Source organism: Bison bison, unplaced genomic scaffold (genome assembly GCF_000754665.1).
Source record: "Bison bison bison isolate TAMUID 2011002044 unplaced genomic scaffold, Bison_UMD1.0 scf7180017864158, whole genome shotgun sequence".
NCBI classification, from domain to species: domain Eukaryota; kingdom Metazoa; phylum Chordata; class Mammalia; order Artiodactyla; family Bovidae; genus Bison; species Bison bison.
The window spans coordinates 3,283,678-3,304,308 of NW_011494730.1; the positions used below are offsets into that span (position 1 = coordinate 3,283,678).

General features: G+C 46.5%; 1 protein-coding gene across 1 annotated transcript in view; it reads left to right on the forward strand.

Moving 5' to 3' along the window:
• CSMD2 (CUB and Sushi multiple domains 2) overlaps window positions 1-20,631 on the forward strand; it is a 655,591-nt gene that overhangs the window by 415,765 nt on the left and 219,195 nt on the right. Inside the window, exons 17-20 of the mRNA XM_010841252.1 lie at window positions 10,403-10,541; window positions 11,430-11,617; window positions 12,502-12,690; window positions 12,886-13,002. Of these exons, the coding sequence (XP_010839554.1) occupies window positions 10,403-10,541; window positions 11,430-11,617; window positions 12,502-12,690; window positions 12,886-13,002 (633 nt within the window). The remainder of the gene's footprint in view (window positions 1-10,402; window positions 10,542-11,429; window positions 11,618-12,501; window positions 12,691-12,885; window positions 13,003-20,631) is intronic.

The window sequence follows — 20,631 nt, forward strand, 5'->3', positions numbered from 1 at the left end:
GCCCTCACAGCCCCCAGCCCCCTCTGCCATTTTACCCAGCGAGTGAGCTCTTCTGGAAACAGCATAAGCTTTGGTGTCAGAGAAGCATGAAACTCCTGTCTTCGCCCCCGCCCAGCTGTGGACCTGATGGGTTGGGTAACTCCCTCCCTGTCAGCAGTGGGGTAAACACGAGTGTCTGATGGTGGTCTTTGGGGATGAGACAGAGTCCAGGGTCTGGGGGCTTGTTGGTCTGGGGTCTCGCCTTCCCTTTAGGCTAGGCCCCTCATTCTCCATCGTGCTCCTCAACCTCCTCTCTTGAATTTTCCTCCGGTCCGTCTCGCCCAGGACATCTTCCCTGCTGTCTCCTGCTCACCTGGTCTCTCTTTTCTCCTGGTTCCCTTGTTCCTCTTAAACCAGCAGCAGAGAACTCTATCAGACACTGGGCCTCACCATGAGTACATTTTCTTTACCAGTTCCCTGGAGCTTGGTCCTCTTTCCCCACCAAGACTGTGGGAATTCTGGGGCAGAAGCCCAGACCCCAGCACCCCTGAGCCTGTGGGGGCTCAGTCCCAGTGGGGCTGACCCCCCTGAGAGGCAGCCTTCTCTCCACCACCCACCCTCCTGAATCAGCTGCTCCTAGACCACAGTTCTGCTGGAGCAGTGAGCTACTCCAGACCACGAGTGAATGCCCAAGAGAACTCGGCCTTCGTTCGTGGACCTTAAAGAGGATTACTGTTTGATAGGCAGAGTCTTAATTTTGAAATTACAGTTGTCTTGTTCATTCTGTCCCTGGGGAGGGAAACGCTTAGGGTTGGGGACAGTGGGCAACCAGAAATAAGGGGCACTCTGGTGGAAAGAGGCTGACTTGGCACCAGGGAAAGTCTGCTCGGTCTTCCTAGAATTATGGGCATTTGATGCCACCATGGTTTTCGGGGAACTGGGGAGCAGCAGATCAGAGGGCCAGGGTGAGAGCTGGACACCACCTAGGTTGCCCAAGTCTGGACTTGAAACCGTGGAGCACACTGGTTAAGAAGCCCCTGGAATCTGGCCCTCCTTGGCCCTTTTCCCTCCTGTGCCAAGTCTTGGAAGAATCCTGCTTTGTAACCAGCATCTTTGTCTTTCCATTTTTTCTAGTTTTGTTTTTGATTAAGTATCCCCACCTTGTGGACAATTAAACGTGGAAGCTAATGGTCTTTTAAAAAGTCTTTTAATATATTCTGAGAGCCTCTTAGCTTTTGAGAGGCTGTAATAGGGCAAGGGAGAAAATGGCTTCTTCTCCTAAATTTAGAAAGAAGGATGATCATCTGGCTGATATAAAGCAGAAGTCAGTCAGCAAACTTTTTCTTAAAGGGCCAGCTAGGAAGCGTTTTCAGCTTTGAGGGCCCTACGGTCTCAGCTCAACTCTGCCATCATTATGGGAAAGCAGCTTTGACAAAACAGAAATGAAGGGGTCGGCTTTGGTCCCTGGGCTGTAATTTGCTGACCCCTGATCTACAGAACAGAGGACATAAGGGATCCGTGTATTTAAAATCAGAAATTTCCTAGCAAAGACTTCCAAGTAGTGAAGCAGCTACAAAGGAACATGTGGTTCTCACCCCCACGCTCATCTCTTCCTCTGTCTTTTAAGCAGGGACCGATTCATACAGCACTATGATGGGTGTTTAAAGGTGTCACCTCATATCGGCCATGTACCAGTCTAGGAAGTAGGTGTTGTAATTGTCCCATTTAAAGCACAAAGAAGCCAAGTCACTTGCCCAGGGTCCTTCCGGCTTGTAAGTGACAGAACCAGAATCCACATCCAGGTTCTTGGCTACTCCGTTACTGTAATTTCCTTGAATTCTATCACTAGAGAGAATATGATTTCAAACTTGTTTGTCAAAGACTTAAAAGCGTCTACAAATAGGATGAAGAGCAGGTTTTCCACTTTCCATATCCCAGTAGAAAATTAAAACAAAAGGAAACATATTGCCAATCGCAAAAGACAAAGAAAACAAGACCTACAGAAGCATCATAAATTGACAGCATAAAAGAAGATGACAGCAGCAGGACAAACACATCAGTTACGATAATAAAGGTAATTAAACTCCCTATTAGGAGACAAAGACTCTCAAACTGGGTTTTCAAAACTATGCTGTTTAAAAGAAATACACGGGGGAAAAGAAGATAAATTATCTGCAGTAAGTATGTATTTTCGTGTTTAAACTCATACTTGATGGTTGTAAAAAATTTAAATGCTACACGAGTGCAATAAAGTTAAAGTGGAAATATTCATTTCCTAGGCCCACATCCCAGAGCAAAATGGCCTATTTGTTTTGTGTAGACACGTCTACATTTTTTTTTCCTATCTGTATGTAAAATTAATGTGTTAATTTTATACTTAAAAAAAATTCTTATAAAAAAAGAAAAATCCGTTCTCCCCACTCCCACAAGAGGGAACTAAGTGATGGTGGGATGTCATTTGGGCTTCTAAGGAAGGAGGGTAGTTATTGAGTTTCTAACAATGTTTCATTAAATCTTCTGGTCCCTCTTGTTGAGAAAGATGTCACTCTCTATGCATGAGAAATCTGCACAGCAGCAAGGTGAACTGACTTGCCTGAGATCACCCAGCTAGTAATAATCGAGCAGTTATTATGTGCTAAATACTAGGCCATGTGCTCTACAAACACTGTTCTATTACATCCTCCTGACAACCATGGGGGAGGTACTGTTAGGATCCTTCACAGCTGAGCAAACTGAAGCACAGAGTGGGCGCGGAACTTGCCCAAGGCCGCACAGCTCAGTGAAAGGGAGGATGAGCATCCAAGTCCAGGTATTTTGATACCAGAGCGATCGCTTTGAACCACCAAATGCAGTCTGTTTGACTCCAGAGTTCGCGCTCCTTTTGTTTGACCACAGAATGGTGGAGGATGAGCTGTGAGGGATTCAGGGGCTGTGGGGAGGCGTGGTTGGAGGGAATCGAGGAAAAGGCTTCCACGGCTTCTAGACAGTCACACGGAGAGCCCCGTGAGGGCAGTGCTCAGGGTGGGCATTCTCGTGTCCACCCGCAGTGGTTAGAAATGCAGGCTCTGGAGCCAGACTCAGTTGAGTTGAGTTCAGTTCAGTCGCTCAGTCGTGTCTGACTCTTTGCGACCCCATGAATCGCAGCACGCCAGGCCTCCCTGTCCATCACCAACTCCCAGAGTTCACCCAAACTCATGTCCATCAAGTCGGTGATGCCATCCAGCCATCTCATCCTCTGTCGTCCCCTTCTCCTCCTGCCCCCAATCCCACCCAGCATCAGGGTCTTTTCCAATGAGTCAACTCTTCGCATGAAGTGGCCAAAGTATTGGAGTTTCAGCCTCAGCATCAGTCCTTCCAATGAATACACAGGACTGGTCTCCTTTAGGATGGACTGGTTGGATCTCCTTGCAGTCCAAGGGACTCACAAGGAGACCCAACCAGACTTCCCAGGTTTAAATCCGGGCTCTGCCACTTCTCTGCTGTGTGTTTCTAGACTAGTTACCTAGGCCCTCTGTTCCCATTTCCTCAACTTGGAAATGAGGCTGAGGCCAGCACCTACCCTGAATTCTGCTGTGAGGGTGAACACCCAGGAAGAGCAGAGCACACGTCGATTGGTGGCTGGCGCCCTGTGAGAGCTCAGTGAGCCTGTGTTTCTGGGGTCACTCTACTCCATCCCCATCCCATATGCCCTTCACCCTGGAGCATCTGAGGTCAGGAGAGGTGGGGCCTCCCTCCCGGGGGACCCCAGCCCCTTGTCAGAAGCCCAGCATGTTAGCCATCTCGTGCTGCCATGACAACATACCACAAGCCAGGTGATGTAAACAACAGAAATGTGTTTTCTCATGTTTCTGGCTGCTGGAAGTCCAAGATCAAGGTGCCAGCAGGGCTGGCCGCTCTCTCCCAATTCCTCTCTCCTTAGCTAGCAGATGGCCGCCGTCTTGCTGTGTCCTCACGCGGCCTTTTTCTCTGTGAACGTGCACTCCTGATGTCTCTTCTTCTTCTAAGGACAGCAGTCCTTTTGGACTAGGGCCCAACCTTGTGACCTCATTTCACCGTCATTGTGTCCTTCAAGTCCCCTCTCCAAAACCAGTCACGTGGGAGTTAAGATTTCAGCCTATGACTTTGCAGGGTCCTAATGCAGTATTTTATTCCTTCCATCAAGCATTTATTGAGCACCTACTCTACTGGGCACTGGGATAAGGCACCGGGTCCCTCTTATTGCTGAATCCTTCTCCCCGTTCAAGGCAGAACCCTCTCCTTTTTTTTTTTTTTTTTTTTCTTTTCCCTGTATGCATGTGTGTGTGCCTGTGTGCATACCCTTCTTTTCAGCCTAACATTATGTTAAAAGGAAGAAGGGATATCTTCTTTCTAAGTTTTATTTTATTCACTTATTTGGCTGCGCTGAATCCTCGATACAGCACGCAGGATCTTGGTTGCATAATACAGGATCTTTTCCGTGAGGCACACAGACTCTCTAGTCGTGGTCCTCAGGCTTGGTAGCCGCAGTGCCTGGGTTTCACTGCTATGTAGCATGTGGGATCTTAGTTCCCCGGCCAGGGATCAAACCCATGTCCCCTCATTGCCCAGGGGATTCCTTACCATTGGGAAATCAGGGAAGTCATCAGCCTAACATTTTTAATGGAAATTTTCAAACACAGAGAGTAGTATAGTGAACCCCATGTGCCCATAACCCAGCTGCAGCAATTATAAACCCATGGCCTATTTCATTTCATTCATACCCCAGCGTTACCAGTATCTCCCACCGTTACCCTCCTCTGGGATTATTGTGAAGCAAATTTCAGGCATAATATGTAATCAACGTTTTAGTGTGTATCTCTAATAGAGGAAAAGAACACTCTAAAATAGAACTTCAATACTACTGTCTTTAACATTATGGAGATAGTTATTTAACACAATCAAGTTTCCTTGATTCTCTATCTAATCCTTTCTTTCATAGCATTTTAAGTCAGAACCCTGGTGAGGCTGACGCATTACCATTGGCGGATGCACCCCGCGTCCTCTGTAGGTGGCGGCCCCACTCCCTCGCGGCATTTCTGTTGAGGAAGGCCGGTTGTTTACCCCAGGAGTCTCCTGCAGTCTGAATTCTGGTGATTACATCCCTAGGAGATTGTTTAACATGATCCTCTCTCTCTCGCTTACATTTCCTTTAATTGGCAGTAAGATCTAGAAGCCTAATCAGATTCAGGTTCTGATTTTTGGCCAAAATGTTTTATAAGCAGAGCTCTGGGCCTCCATCAGAGACATGTAATGTCTAGTTGTTACTCTTTGGGTGATATTATTAATAGGAGCCATCAACGATCATAGCCTAGAGATTACAAAATAGTAGCATTTTATCTCTTCTTTTATATGTGGAAACACAGAAAACTTGCCCCCAACAACTATTTGGTTACCCTGAGGTATAGTTGATAAAGGAAAGACAGGAGAAATACTTAATTATTTTCCTTTATTTACCGCTTTTAATCTTAATGGGTTGACTCTAGCATCTTCCTAAGTTGAAAAATATTTAATATCATTGCAATCCAAAGGATTTAAACGTACTGTATGCGTTTAAATGCACTGCGGTTGTTACTCTGCTCAGCACTCAAACCATCCCATTGGCCAGAGGGAGCGCTTTGAAATTGGCCCAAACTCATCTTGTACATTTTCTGTCCCTGACCTACAATCAGCTATTTCTCCAAGGAGTCCTGGTTCCTTTTAGTGAGAAATGATATTTAGAATCTGGGTACTGGCAGTGCTTATTACCATTGAGTAGGTCCTTGTTTCTAAACTGTTTCAACAAACAGAGCTAAGAAATACTTTTTAAAAGCTAAAATGCATCATGGGTTCGTTTCATTTCAAATGTAAGTGCATTTTTCTTTTTCACTGAACTTCCCTGATATCATCGCTGTGTCTACTTTCATTTTTGCTGGTAATCCAAGTTCCCATCCCCTAATATCCACCCAAGAGTCTCAGAATTGTAATCCCAATGCCACGGACAGCTGTATGATTATTGAAAATTGTTTTCGTGATTTTCCTTTCAATTCTTCTGGTCTCTACATCCTACTAGGGATAAACTATCACATTACTGTGTTTTAAAAATCTCTTTAGTTTCTTTATGTATAATTATGCTACCGACTGACATTGATTTTTTTCTGTTCATTGATTTTACACTGCTTTTAAGTTTTAAGAAATTGCTTATCAAAATTAAAGCTTTTTATTGTGGTATAGTTGCTTTACAGAGTTGTGTTAGTTCCTGCTGTACAGAGAAGTGAATCAGTTGTATGTATACATATAGATATATATCCCCTCCTTCTTGAGTCCTCCTCCTACCAAGCCCCCATCCCACCCATCTAGGTCAGCACAGAGCCCCAAGCTGAGCTCCCTGTGCTATACTGCTGGTTCCCGCTATTTTATACCTGATAGTGTACATATGTCCGTTTCTATCTCACAAATCATCCCCTCCCCTTCCTACCCCCTGTCCGCACATCTGTTCTCTACATCTGCATCTTTATTCTATCTGTCCTGCAAATAGGTTCATCAGCACCGTTTTTCCAGATTCCACATGTCTTCTTTTACTTATGTAAAATATTGACATAGTTCCAAAGCTAAACCTCTAAAAGGAGGCCTATTCTAAGAGAGTCCAGCTTCAGTTCCTTTCCTTTCTGTTCCACCCCCTCCCTCCATCCATAGGTCATCTTTTGTCTTTGGGTTTTGCGCTTTCATTGACCATTAATATGAGTAAAGGTGTGTGTGTCTCCTACCCTTGTCTTAGACAAATGGAATCATACGGTACCCTTGCTTTTCCCACTGTATCTTGCTTTTATTCGCTTAATAAAATGTCCTGGGGACCACTCCGTGATGTTACACAGAATATTCCTCATTCTTGTTTTATAGCTGCATAACTAGTCCATTTTGTTGATTACTCCAATTCATTCAGTCAGCTCCCTAGCACTGAACATTTGAGCTTGTTTCCATTCTTTGGCTATTATAAATAGTGCTGCCTTACATAGCCTGGTGCATATATATATGTCCTTTCATATTTTTGCCAGTGTATCTTTAGGATGGTGGCTCAGACAGTAAAGAGTCTGCCTGCAATGTAGGAGACCCAGGTTCGATCCCTGGGTCGGGAAGATCCCCTGGAGAAGGAAATGGCAATCCACTCCAGTATTCTTGCCTGGAAAATCCCATAGATGGAGGAGCCTGGCAGGCTACAGTCCATGGGGTCGCAAAGATTCAGACTTGACTGAGAAACTAACACACACAAACACACATCTTTGAGATAGAGTTCTAAAAGTCGAGTTGCTAGGTGAGAGAATAAATGACTGAGTTTTGCTAGATGCTACCAAATTTCCCTGCTTAGGGATTGTGTGCCCTTTGGCGTATCTAGCTGCAGAGTACTAGAATTCCTACTTTCCCTCAACTTCATGTGTTGTCAGACCTTGCATTTTCCCTACTTGAAGGATGAGAAATAATTTTTTGGTGTAGTTTTGATTTGTATTTTCTTGGTAAGAGCGAGGTTTAAATCTTCTGAAATGTTAAAGAGACACTGTACTTAGGAATCCTCCCCTCCCTCTCCCTGCCTAGCAGCTGCCACCTTGGGATATGAAGATGAACTAGAGAGAGTGAAGGACTGAATGAATGGAAAGATTGTTTGCCAAGCACCTAAAGCAGAGAAGAGAGGTCGTAGCCAAAGTAATAAAACAGTATAGCAGAGAAAGAAAACAAAATAGTGACCATCAAAGAAAAGGTCTGAGCTTCCCTCTCTGGCGAGTTGAGGTTGGGCTTTGTTGTGTATACCACTGAATTGAGAGTAGCCGGGGCAGGCAATAGGGGCTCTGTGATCTACGGCTTCCCGCAAAGTGAAGACATCACAGTCCAGCCACCAAAGACACTGGGCCTGTGCTGAATGGGAGCCAAGAGGGAGTCCCCACTCTCTTCTGAGACTCATTACCTGCCTGGGGACCCAGGCATATAGCAGTAGGCAGGCCCCTCCCCACCCTCAAGGGGTCTCACAAGTCAATTGGGAAAGCAGAGGAAAACATTGGTCATTTCAGCGACATGAATGGATGGGTTTTGAAAATGGGTTACCCAGGAAATAATACCCATGGGCAGTTTGTTCTTTCAGTATTTGATAGAGGTGCTGTGTAATTTCTTGTTTTCTCCAAGCCTCAACTGCCTGGTAATGGGATAATAATCCCTGCCTATAAAATCAGGATAATAATGGTTATCTACCTTTTAGTGTTGCAGTTGTCAGGAGGATAATCCACATTAAGCCCAACACATAGTAAACTCAATTCCAGGGAGCTCATACCAGTTGGCTGTGGTTGCCATGCTGTCATGTGCTGCAGGGGAATTTGGAGACAGAACATTTGAAGTTAACTGGTGGCTCAGTTGGTAAAGAATCTGCCTGCCATGTGGGAGACCTGGGTTTGATTCCTGGGTTGGGAAGATCCCCTGGAGAAGGGAACAGCTACCCACTTCAGTATTTCGGCCTGGAGAATTGGCAGACTACGGTCCATGAGGTTGCAAAGAGTTGGACATGACTGAGTGACTTTCACTTTCCTGCTCTACTAGCTCTTGATCTACTCTCTTAGCCTCAGTTTTTCCTCTGTAAAATGGGGGTGATTTCATGAATGGTGTGCACATTTAAATAAGATAACACACATAAAAGCAGTTAGTATCCTAAATCAGCAGTATGAGTTGTCTACTATTAACCTCATAATTCTTCTTCTTTATCTTCTTTTTAAGTGAACTTTCTAATGTAATTTACTATGAAGAATGCCTGATGATTATTTTAAATTTCTCAGAAGGGTTCTAGAATTGAGAGAGGAAAGTTGTGGTACATTTGGCTATTATTTTATGAGTCTGATTACTTGGGGAAATCTGCAAAAACTTGCAAAGATAGGAGTGTTGTGTAGCTCTTTATCCCCTTTCCTTTCCAGTCTTGTTCAGCGCATTTTGGCAGCTGGTAGCACCATGGTAAGGGGAGCCTAAGGAAGCAGAGTTTCTTTTAAAACAAGGAGGCTGTTTGGGGTAAAGTCTCTGGATTTATGCTGTCTTCCTAGGTCTGAATCCAAGCTCTACCACTTGCTAATCCTAGTTAGTTAGCAAAGCCTAGTTACTCAATCTGCTTAAGGCTCCGCTTTCTTAACTGTAAAATAGAGACAAGAATAGCACCCTCCTCTCAGGGTTGGTGTTTTGTGAGGAGTGAGCAAAGCCTTGAAGCTCAGCGTGTAACACTCAGTCCATGGCCGTGATGGTGACAGTGGGAGCAGCTTTGGCGCTCGTCGTGATCAACACCCTCATCATCGGTCTCAGGGAGGGAGATGTCTTATCAGGGTGGTTGATGTTAGACTGTGCTACCAGATAAACCCAGAATCTCAGTGGCTTAAAGACAGGCTACGCAGGCTACACGTGTAACCAGGGTCATGGGACTCTACTCCTCAAGGTCACTTAGATGCCCAGCTGACGGGACTTCCGTCTAGACCCTCACTTTCACAGTCACCAGCTGCAGATCACATGCTGGCTCTTCATGTTCTCACATGGACATGACACACATCATTTCTGCCCTCGATTGATGGATCAAGGTGGTCACGTGACCTTGCCTAACCCAAAGGGTGGACCATGAAGTCTGAAGGTGGAGCCTTCATGGCCTGAAGGTAGAGCTCTGGACTAGCTCTAATCACCATCTCAGGGCCAAGGGTCTGATTGCGGGAAAAGGCAGGAGTGATGGGAAAGGTGGGAGAGAGTAGGAAGACGGATGGAGAGAGACTGGGGGCTGAGATGACAGGTTGCAAGCTCAGAGCCAGCTGTGGAGTGTGCCTGGACCCTGAGGGCCTGTGGTTTACCCGCCGTGACCGAGAGCATGCTTCCATCCACTCACTCATTCAAGCAGCGGTCACTCAGTGTTCCACCCGTGTTCCAAGCACAAGGCTAGGGGCCGGGGACTCCGAGTTGTTCAGGACAAATAACACGGCCCCTGCCCTTGGGGAACTCACAGTGGAGTGGACTGTGCAAGGCTCTGAGCTGAGCTTGGGACCCTGACCGCGGTCCAGGGCCAGCGCTGTGTGTGCAGGGCAGGAGCCAGGCTCATGCCTCTGTCAGAGGCCTGATAATTGAGTGAAGAACAAAGAAAGAACCAGTATGACCCAATATTAGCTGTACTTCAACCCTTCTAGAATGGCAGAGGACTTTGTTTAAAGGATTCTTTTCATGCCTCCCCTCCAGCCCTTCATAAAATTCCAAGTGATGTAACTGGACATATCCATAAAAGTCCCGAAAGACAGAACTCACAGTCTAGATGGTTTATGTAATTCTCCATTAATAAAAAAAAACAATACTTGCTGGCAGACACATTTTATAGAAAGACTTTTCTTTATTCATTGTTCCCCCAAGAAAACTGCCTGTCTCCCTTCTTCCCCAGCTCCCTGCGGCGGTCATCTGACTTCGCCCAGTGGCACCATCCTGTCTCCTGGCTGGCCTGGCTTCTACAAGGATGCCCTGAGCTGTGCCTGGGTGATCGAAGCCCAGCCAGGCTACCCCATCAAAATCACCTTCGACAGGTGCCTATAACCACAGCCTGGGCGGTGGGGGTGAGGGGTAATAGCTCTGCTGTGGGTGGCAGGGAAGCTGGGATGGGTGGGGGACCAGCACCGAGGCTGCAAGGTCAACAAGGTCAGAGGGCACTGGTGCAGATGCTCTGGGCAGGGACAGGCTGCACTGGCTTTGCTCTTGGCCTTGGTTCAGAAGTGGGGTTTGTGCCGTTTAGGGGGCTGTTAGCATCCGAGGAGCATCACCCTGACATTTTCGGTGTGGGAAGGTGGTCTTCCTCACCTCTGACCCAAATCCTGCTTATGTGGCCCACTTCTACTCCCAGCCTGGTTGTGCCCCTCTGGTGGGGAAAGCAGCCACCCAAGTATGAATGTAAACTTCATCTAGACAAAGCTTCCTTGGCCCAGAAGAGCAGTTGCAAACTTTACTGTGAAGGGCCACGTAAGAAATATTTTAGGTTTTATGGGACACTTGCAGATATCTGTTGCATAGTCTTTGCTTTAAAAAAAAAAAAAAAAAACTTCTTTATAAATGCAAAAACCATTCTTGGCCCTTAGGCCATACAAAAACAGACTCTAGACCAGATTTGGCCCAGGGGCTGTAGTTGGCTGACCCCTGGCCTGGAACATTCTGACTCCCATGAGGCAAGTCACTGTGCCTCTAGCTCTGAAGATGGGTCACTGCCCGGGCCTCAGAGAAGATTGGGAGAGCTGCGTCCAACCACAGGAAGGTTCAACACAGTAGGGAGGGTTCTCCCGCATCTCCAGTGAATGTGTGCAGACTATATTAAGATACCCCAACCTGCCAAAACCCAGTTCTGATGCAAGCAGGGTCTCTTGTCATTTGCAAATTAATGAGCCTTGGGTTTCTGAAGAAGTCTTCATCTCCATCTTCGGCAGATTTAAAACCGAGGTCAACTACGACACCCTGGAAGTGCGAGATGGAAGGACGTACTCAGCGCCCTTGATTGGGGTTTACCACGGCACCCAGGTCCCCCAGTTCCTCATCAGCACCAGCAACCACCTCTATCTCCTCTTCTCCACCGACAAGAGCCACTCGGACATCGGCTTCCAGCTCCGCTATGAGAGTGAGTTTCAGGGTGGCGGTGATGGGGCCGGCTGGGTGCCGGGGAGGACTCAGGGCTGAGCTCCGGCAGGGGGACCCGCTCAGCCATGTCCCCAGGGCAGTTCTCAGTTAGGCTGGGCTCCTCAGGTGGTCCTCCTTGCTCTCAGCATCTCTCAGAGCTCAACGTCAGAAAGAATGAAAGGTCCCCTTCTGCGTGCAGATGATTGAGCGCCAGCCTGCTGGGCACCCCAGGAACAGAGTGCTTGACGGATGGTGATGTTGAAGTGAGATGTCATCTCACACTCCCTCACCCTCTCCCATTGCCTGCATTCATTGCTGGTGCCTCAATTGAAAGAGTTTTGTTTTTTTTTTTTTTTTTGGTCAAGATAAAGCTGATATATCCGCATTGATATCGGACAAAGTCAATTTTATCTTATATTTTTAAACTTTTTTCTTTTGCATGGGGATGTAACCGATTAACAATGTTGCGATAGTCTTGGGTGAACAGCAAAGGGACTCAGTCATGCGTATACACACATCCATTCTGAAAGAGACTGTTGACTGAGTTCTTTGCAGACCACTGCAGAAAGTTATGGCGGAGAGCACTAGGAGCAGAGGGTTGTTTTCTTACCCATGATCCTATCTAATCCAAGCCGTGTGTGTCAATCCGCTGATGTTTACTGAATGGATGATGAACGAACGAATGGTTGCAGCCAACCGGTTGTCCCTGACAGATGGGTCTTCAGATACCCTCACCCAGTACCGACAGCCACATTTGAGGAGCAGGCAGATGACAGTCCAGCCTTCTCTCAGCCAGGACTCTCTCTCCCTCCCTTTGTGAGTCAGCTGGGGTCCCCCTGTGGTTGCAGGGAACTGTCTGTTCCAGCCGTGGGCTCTCTTTTCCAGCTATCACACTGCAGTCGGACCACTGTCTGGATCCAGGGATCCCCGTCAACGGGCAACGTCATGGGAACGACTTCTACGTGGGTGCCCTGGTGACCTTCAGCTGCGACTCGGGCTACACACTGAGCGACGGGGAGCCCCTGGAGTGTGAGCCCAACTTCCAGTGGAGTCGGGCCCTGCCCAGCTGCGAAGGTGAGCCTCACCAGGAGGGGGCGCTAAAGTAGAGGAGCCTTTTCTGCCGTGAAAACCCAGGCATGGACTCCAAGACCCTCTGTCAGTGAGGAGTGAGAGGTTTGAACAAGAGCGGGGCTAGGATCCAAGGGGGATTCTGGGGGAAGCTCCTGGGGCCACCTCAGTCTTTCAGGGTCCTTTTTCCCTCTTCTCCAGCTCTCTGTGGTGGCTTCATTCAAGGCTCCAGTGGGACCATCTTGTCACCAGGGTTCCCTGACTTCTACCCCAACAACTTGAACTGCACCTGGATTATCGAAACATCACATGGCAAGGGTGAGTGTTTAGGCCCATGGCAGGCATTGGGATGCGGTGTGGTCAGGGCCCTAAGATCCCCATATCCGAATGGCCTCCACGAGGCTCTCCCTCTGTAGTGACCTCTGGGCTCAGTCTGGATTTTTCTCACCAACCAGAAAACTCTCAGAACATTCCTATCTCTTAAAATCACAGAACTCATCCTCTAGCAAATATTTTTCAAACCTAAAAATCTCCATTCTGCAAGAGATCTTAGAAAATGCCAGCTCTCAAAACCTACTTAATGAGGGAATCTTCTCTATATTACTCCCTACAAGATGGCATCACACCTCTGTGTAAACACCCCGGTGGTAGAGAGGTGGCCAGCCCACTCAGCAAAGGGGTTCCTGTTCTCGTTTTCTGATCGACCTGACCCCTCCTGATAACCTGAGACTGAGTTCCTTATACCGAGTGCTGACAGGACGTAGGCTGCTTCTGCTCCCTGCCCCTCACACCCCATCTTCAGATACTGTCTGGAGCCATCTTCCTCTCACAGAACTCACACTGTTCCTCAGATGAGTGTTTTTATGTATGTTTTTCACCAGTCAGGCCTCTTGCTCCACCTTCCCTGACATAAATGACCCTTGGGAGCCCAAGTCCAAAGTAAGATGCTGGCTATAAATAAACATTAATTAATATACTCTTTTATTCAGCAAATATTTTTTGTTTTGGTTTTTTTGGCGGGGAGGTGGGCTTAAAACAACAGAAATTTATTCTTTGCACAGTTCAGGAGTCCAGAAATCCAAAATCAAGGAGCTGGTTCCTCCCGGAGCCTCTAAGTGAGAAACTGTCCCCTGCTTCTCCTCTAGCATCTGGTGACTGCCAGCAGTCCATGGTGTTCCTTGGCTGGGAGACACATTATTCCAGTCTCTATCAAGCAAATACTGATTGAATGCCCCCTGTGTGGTAGATGCTGGGGCTGGGAATATACACTAATCAGGCAGATATGACTTCTGCCCTCAGAAGCGTCCTCTGAAGTTCATGAGCCGAGGTTCTCTGCAGTTTGGCAGCTACTCTAATGCTAGACCCTACCCTAGAGGTTTAGATTTTCTACTTTGGAGATGGAAACCAGGCATCTATGTTTTAGGACACTTCACTGCTAACTGTGATACATGCCCTAAAATAAGAACCTCTGCTCTAGAAGAATTAAATGTAGAAAAGTCAAGAAAAAATTTAAAAAGAAGAGTAACTATTCCAAATATTAAAATGTTATTATGGGCTCAAATAATTTTAATGATGCCGTATAAATATAGGAACGGACACACAAATCAGTGGGGGAGAATAAAGATCCAGAAATAGATTCCCCTGTGTTTGTGCATGTGTGTGTGAGAGAGAGAGCAAGTGTGTGTGTATGTGAATGTGTATGTGTGAGAGAGAGACAGTTTTTAGTGTATGATTAATGTGTCATTTCCAATCCATTAAAGAGAGGATGGATTTTTTAATAAATGGTTTTGAAACAGTGGGCTTAACCATTTGGAAAAAAGAAAAAACCAAATCATACCTCACACATTTAACCACAAATTCTAGTAATAGAAATATATGAAAGTCTAACCTCAGGTGGGACATACTTGAAGAACAGCAGCAAAAGTAGACTCCATAAAGGCATAGACTGTTATGTTTGATTCAATAACACTTTAAATGGATTTAGGGTTTTTAAAAAAAGATGTGTATAAATATTTAAAATATTCATATAAAATATTTAAATAGTTAATGAACAAAAATATTTGTAACCTATGAATCATCTAAGAACCACTGCTGTTGCTGCTGCTAAGTCACTTCAGTCATGTCCGACTCTGTGTGACCCCATAGACGGCAGCCCACCAGGCTCCCCCGCCCCTGGGATTCTCCAGGCAAGAACACTGGAGTGGGTTGCCATTTCCTTCTCCAATGCATGAACGTGAAAAGTGAAAGTGAAGTCTCTCAGTCGTGTTCGACTCTTAGCGACCCCATGGACTGCAGCCTACCAGGCTCCTCCGTCCATGGGATTTTCCAGGCAAGAATACTGGAGTGGGGTGCCATTGCCTTCTCTGCTAGCCTGATATAAAAAGAGCTCTTAACATTTTTAAGAAAAATACACCTGATCTGCAGGTCTGTGGTTGTTGTTGTTGTTCTTTTGCTCAGTTGTGTCCAACTCTTCGTGACGCCATGGACTGCAGCACACCAGGCTTCCCTGTCCTTCACCATCTCCCAGAGTTTACTCAAGCTCATGTCCATTGAGTTGGTGATGCCATTCAACCATCTCATCCTCTGTCGTCCCCTTCTCCTCCTGCCCTCAATCTTTCCCAGCATCAGGGTCTTTTCAAATGAGTCAGCTCTTCGCATCAGGTGGCCAAAGTATTAGAGCTTCAGCTTAAGCATCAGTCCTTCCAATGAATATTCAGGGTTGATTTCCTTTAGGATTGATTGGTTTAATCTCCTTGCTGTTCAAGGGACTCTCAAGAGTCTTTTCCAACACCGCAGTTCAAAAGTATCAATTCTTTGGCTCTCAGCCTTCTTTATGGCCCAACTCTCACTTCCATACATGACTACTGGAAAAACCATAAGTTTAACTGTATGGACCGACATTTCTGCTTTTTAATATGCTGTCCAGGTTTGTCATAGCCTTTCTTCCAAGGAGCACGCATCTTGTAATTTCATGGCTGCAGTCACCATACACAGCAATTTTGGAGCCCAAGAAAATAAAGTCTGTCACTATTTCCATTGTTTCCCCATGTATTTGCCACGAAGTGATGGGACTGGATGCCTTCGCTTTTGGAATGTTGAGTTTTAAGCCAGCTTTTTCACTCTCCTCTTTCACCTTCATCAAGAGGCTGTTTAGTCCCTCTTTGCTTTCTTCCATAAGGGTGGTGTCATCTGCCTATCTGAGGTTATTGATATAGCAAAGCTATCAACTAGCACTTCATTACAGAAGAAATACAAATGAAAAGACCTCAACCCCACTAACAATTTTAAAAGTGCATCTTCACCCAGTAACCAAATGCCATGTCTCTTTTCAAGTCAGCAGAGAATATCATAACAGTGTGGGGACCATTCGGAGACAGGCGTGCTCTTCTTTGGTGCCAGTGTTGTGTGAAACCATTCAAACTTCCCAGAGGATGATTAAGCAGTGAATCAAAAGCCTTAAGAACGTATGTGCTCTGGACCCAGCAGTTCTACTTCTTGGAATTTATCTCAAGAAAATAAATAAACTTTATATCAAGATTTAGCTACAAAGATGTCCCCTAAAACACTTTATTCATTAAAAAAAAAAAAGAAAGAAAAACTAGTAACTACTCAGATGTTCATCAGTAAGGAAACATTAAGTCAATGTATGGTATAGCCAAATAATGAAAAATTACCATGCAGCTAAAGGAATGGTGTGAAAAAATATTTTTAAATTAAATATTTATTGACTAAATAAAGAAGTTTGCCAAAATAATATATTTATAAAATATTTATAAATAAAAGGCGGGCAACGCCACAGGGCTTGCTCCACTGTGTCTGTCTAGTACCCACAGTAAGCGCATTTGCTAAAAATTTGTTGAACTGTGCAACTTAGCAGCAGCAGCAATACAGTCCTACAAATTTTTAACAAATGCACTTACTGTGGGTAATGCACTTTCATGCATTGGAGAAGGAAATGGCAACCCACTCCAGTGTTCTTGCCTGGAGAATCCCAGGGACGGGAGGAGCCTGGTGGGCTGCCGTCTATGGGGTCGCACAAAGTCGGACACAACTGAAGCAACTTAGCAGCAGCAGCAACACAGTTCAACAAATTTATAACAAATGCGCTTACTGTGGGTACTAGACAGACACAGTGGAGCAAGCCCTGTGGCATTGCCTGCCTTGTGGTTAAGTGGCAGAGATCCAGCCTGAGAGACCTCTCAATAGATCATGCCCAATGCTGGGACAGAGCAGACAGAGGTAGGAAAGCGTCGGAGGCTTGCCCAGGGGTTAGGCAGGAGTCCTGGAGTTGAAACTTAGGCCTGTCTCCAAGGGTGAACAGGAATTAGCTAGGATCATCAAGAGGTCACTAGCGTATAACCAGGTCACTTCTTCCTTAGAACCATGGAAAGCATCACCAAACCCTTAGCATTGAGCCCCAAATGGTGAAATAGCTAGTGTGGCCCTCATGGCCCTGGTTGTACCTTTCTCAGCCTCCTTGTGAGCCCTCTAAAAAATTAAGATCTAGCTACATGGAACTTCTTTCAGTACCTAGGCTTTCATTGTCCTCTAGAGCAGGGGTCCCCAACCTCCAGGATCTAATGCCTGAGGCTCCGAGGTGAAGCTGATAAAACAATAATAGAAATAAAATGTACAATAAATGTAATGCACTTGAAACAGCCTGAAACTATCCCCACACTGGTCTGTGGAAAAATTGTCTACCACAAAACCAGTTCCTGGTGCCAAAAAGGTTGGGGGATGCTGTTCTAGAGCTTTGCATATGGGGTACTTTTCTTCTGTAACACTTCCTCTCCCCGCACCATCTCCAGCATTCCCCTCGTGTGGCCAGCTCCTTCATCCTTCTCAGGAGCCTTCCAGACCCCCTGCCCCCAGTCCTGGGTCTAGGGGGGGCTCCCTCCCATGGGCCACCACGTGATCCTTTACTTTCCAACTTCAGTCTTCACTCCGCCTGTACGGAACTCGCATCTTCATCATCCATCTCCCAGACTGACTCTGAGCTCTTCCAGAGACACGTCTGCCTTGTTTCCTGCAGTTTCCCCAGCTGCTGGATTGATGCTGGCACAGAAGAAACTCAAGAAATAGCTCTATGAATTGAATTAAACTGAACTCGGACCCTTCCCAGAGGGCAGGCACCCCTCAGGCTCTGTCTGCAACAGTATCTCCAGTTAACAGACCTGTGAGGCTGCTGACTCTTGATTGCTCCCCACCAGTAAAAGTACAACTGGGACACTCAAAACTCTGTGAAAGTCAGGATTGTTCAACTTGCCACATGCCCAGCCCAAGGGAAGAGCCAGTTCAGGAGTCCAGATAACATGTCCTCGCTAAGACCCCGGGACTAACATCTTTAAACCCACAAGACTATCTGGAAGTCAGATGAACTGAGCATGGAGAATGCCTTCTGTGCTGGGCACTGTGCTATGGGCTTTGCACATGCTGCCCCAAGGGTTCCTCTCTCCAGGGATTGAATGTCACCTAAAGGTACTGAGCGACTGAACTGAAGGTACAGAGCAATGTTGGCCCAGGTCCTTCTTTTTTAAAATTTTCATTGTTGTTCAGTCACTAAATAATGTCTGACTCTTCATGACTCCTTGGACTATAGCATACCAGGCTTCCCTGTCCTTCACCATCTCCCAGAGTTGCTCAAGCTCATGTCCATTGAGTTGGTGATGCCATCCAACCATCTCATTCTCTGTCGCCCCTTCTCCTCTGCTCTCAATCTTTGCCAGCAACAGGGTCTTTTCCAGTGAGTCAGCTGTTTGCATCAGGTGGCCAAGGTATTGGAGCTTCAGCTTTAGCATCAGTCCTTCCAGTGAATATTCAGGGTTGATTTCCTTTAGGATCGAGTAATTTGATGTCCTTGCTCTCCAAGGGACTCTCAAGAGTCTTCTCCAGCACCACAGTTTGAAAGCATCAATTCTTTGGTATTCAGCCTTCTTTATGGTCCAACTCTCATATCCATACATGATTACTGGAAAAACCATAGCTTTATCTGCACCCTTCGTCGGCAAAGTGATGTCTCTGCTTTTTTATTATTATTGATAAATTAATTAGGATGACAGATTTTATCAATGAGGTCTAAGGAAAAGTACAGAATATACTAAAAAGTACTGAGACTTCCTATGTATGTATATATACAGATATCTTCAAATTGGATAATTATAATTATCTAACACTTTCAAATTAGACTGCTTTTAAAAAACATCAGATTATATTAATTGGCACACATTTTTGCACCCCAGACCTTTCCCCCAGTAGATGAGCTCTGGGTCCAGGTCCGCCTTCCTCCAGACCGTCTCCTCTCCTAACGCCCTGCTCTTTCTGCCCCAGTGAGAGGTCGCTGTCCTTCACACGATTCTGCACGCTTCACTCCAGTGGAGTCCTTGTTTGCGTGTGCATCTGTCACACCAAATCTGGATTCAGACTCCAACACTGCCTCTCTATTTCTGTGACAATGTCTTCATTTTCACACAATGGCCGAAGGAGCCCCAAGCGGTCAACACAGCTGGGAAAGCCAGGGGTTTCATCTCCGCTGTTTACTCATCCTTAGGATGCCTGCCAAGTGTTTCCTCCTTTGGAGGGGTTGTATTTGCATGGCCAAAAAACAGAAAGCACAGTGCTTAATTCAGCTTTGTTTCCACCCTCTACTGTGTCTGACCCAGCCTCCACGCAGCCCTCTCTGCTCCACCAAGCCTCTTGCCAAGCTCTGCAGAAGAAGAATGGTCTTCTCGTATGCACACGTGTTTACGTGTCAGGAGTACAGGATACCTGCAGGCTCACGTGCCCGTGGGACTCCACGCGTGCTTACACCCCTCATGTCACAGACTGTGACCGCTGTGACGCCTTCCCAACCCCAGGGGCACAGTCACCCACCCTCCCTCTGTGCCCCCCGCTCTGGATCTCACTGCTGGTGTGTCTGTCTCCTCCACCAGGCTGGGAGATCTTTCTCAGTACCTAGCACAGATCTGGCACTTAGCAGGCACTCGAGATCTATCTCTTTCTTTAAGATTTATTTATTTACTGGTCGTAATGGGTCTTCGTTGCTGCATGCAGACTTTCTCTAGTTGTTGGCAGGCAGGGGCTACTCTTCGTTACGGTCTGTGGGCTTCTCACTGCAGCAGCTTCTCTTGTTGTGGAGCCTGGCTCCAGGTGAACACACTTCAGTAGCTGTAGGACATGGGCTCAGTAGTTGCAGCTCTCGGGCTCTGGAGCATTGGCTCAGTAGCTGTGGTACACGGGCTCAGTTGCTGTGCGGCATGTGGGATCTTCCTGGACCAGGAATCAAATTATCCTCCCTTGCCTTACAAGGCAGATTCTTGACCCCTGAACCACCAGGGAAGCCCAGGATCTATTTCTTTGAGTAAATAGCTAAATGGGTGCATGTCAGCTGCCTGAACACAGGACATTTACAAACTGCTTCCCTGGTCCCACCACCTCTATGGGGTTCTGTTCCCCCAACCCCCGCCCGTAGAATCCCCAGTATTCTGTATCGCCAGTTTCTATCAACACAGAGGCAAAGTAATGAAAACATCTAAAATGCTTTAGCATGAAGACCTTGCATCTAACCACCATTTATCCCGAACATGTCAGTGATTATCTAGAGAAGTAGTCCTCACACTTGTATGTACCTCCACATCTCTTGGAGGATCTTGTTAGCATGCGAATGCTGATTTAGGATGTCTGAGGTGGAGGCCGAGATTCTGCATTCCCAACAAGCTCCCAGGCGATGCCCAGGATCCCGAGGTCTGTGGACTTTGAACAGCAAGTGGGCGCAGCATTCCTTTCCTGCCCGCATCCCTGCCCTGGCACATCCATGGGGTGGATTCCCATAGGCACACTCGCTCGTGGGCGGACATGCATTGTACATCCGTCCACCCAAACCCAGCTGCCATCTGGACAAGTTCAAGCGTTGCTCTAGGTGCTAAGATCTTGCTGCTCTATTACCTTGCT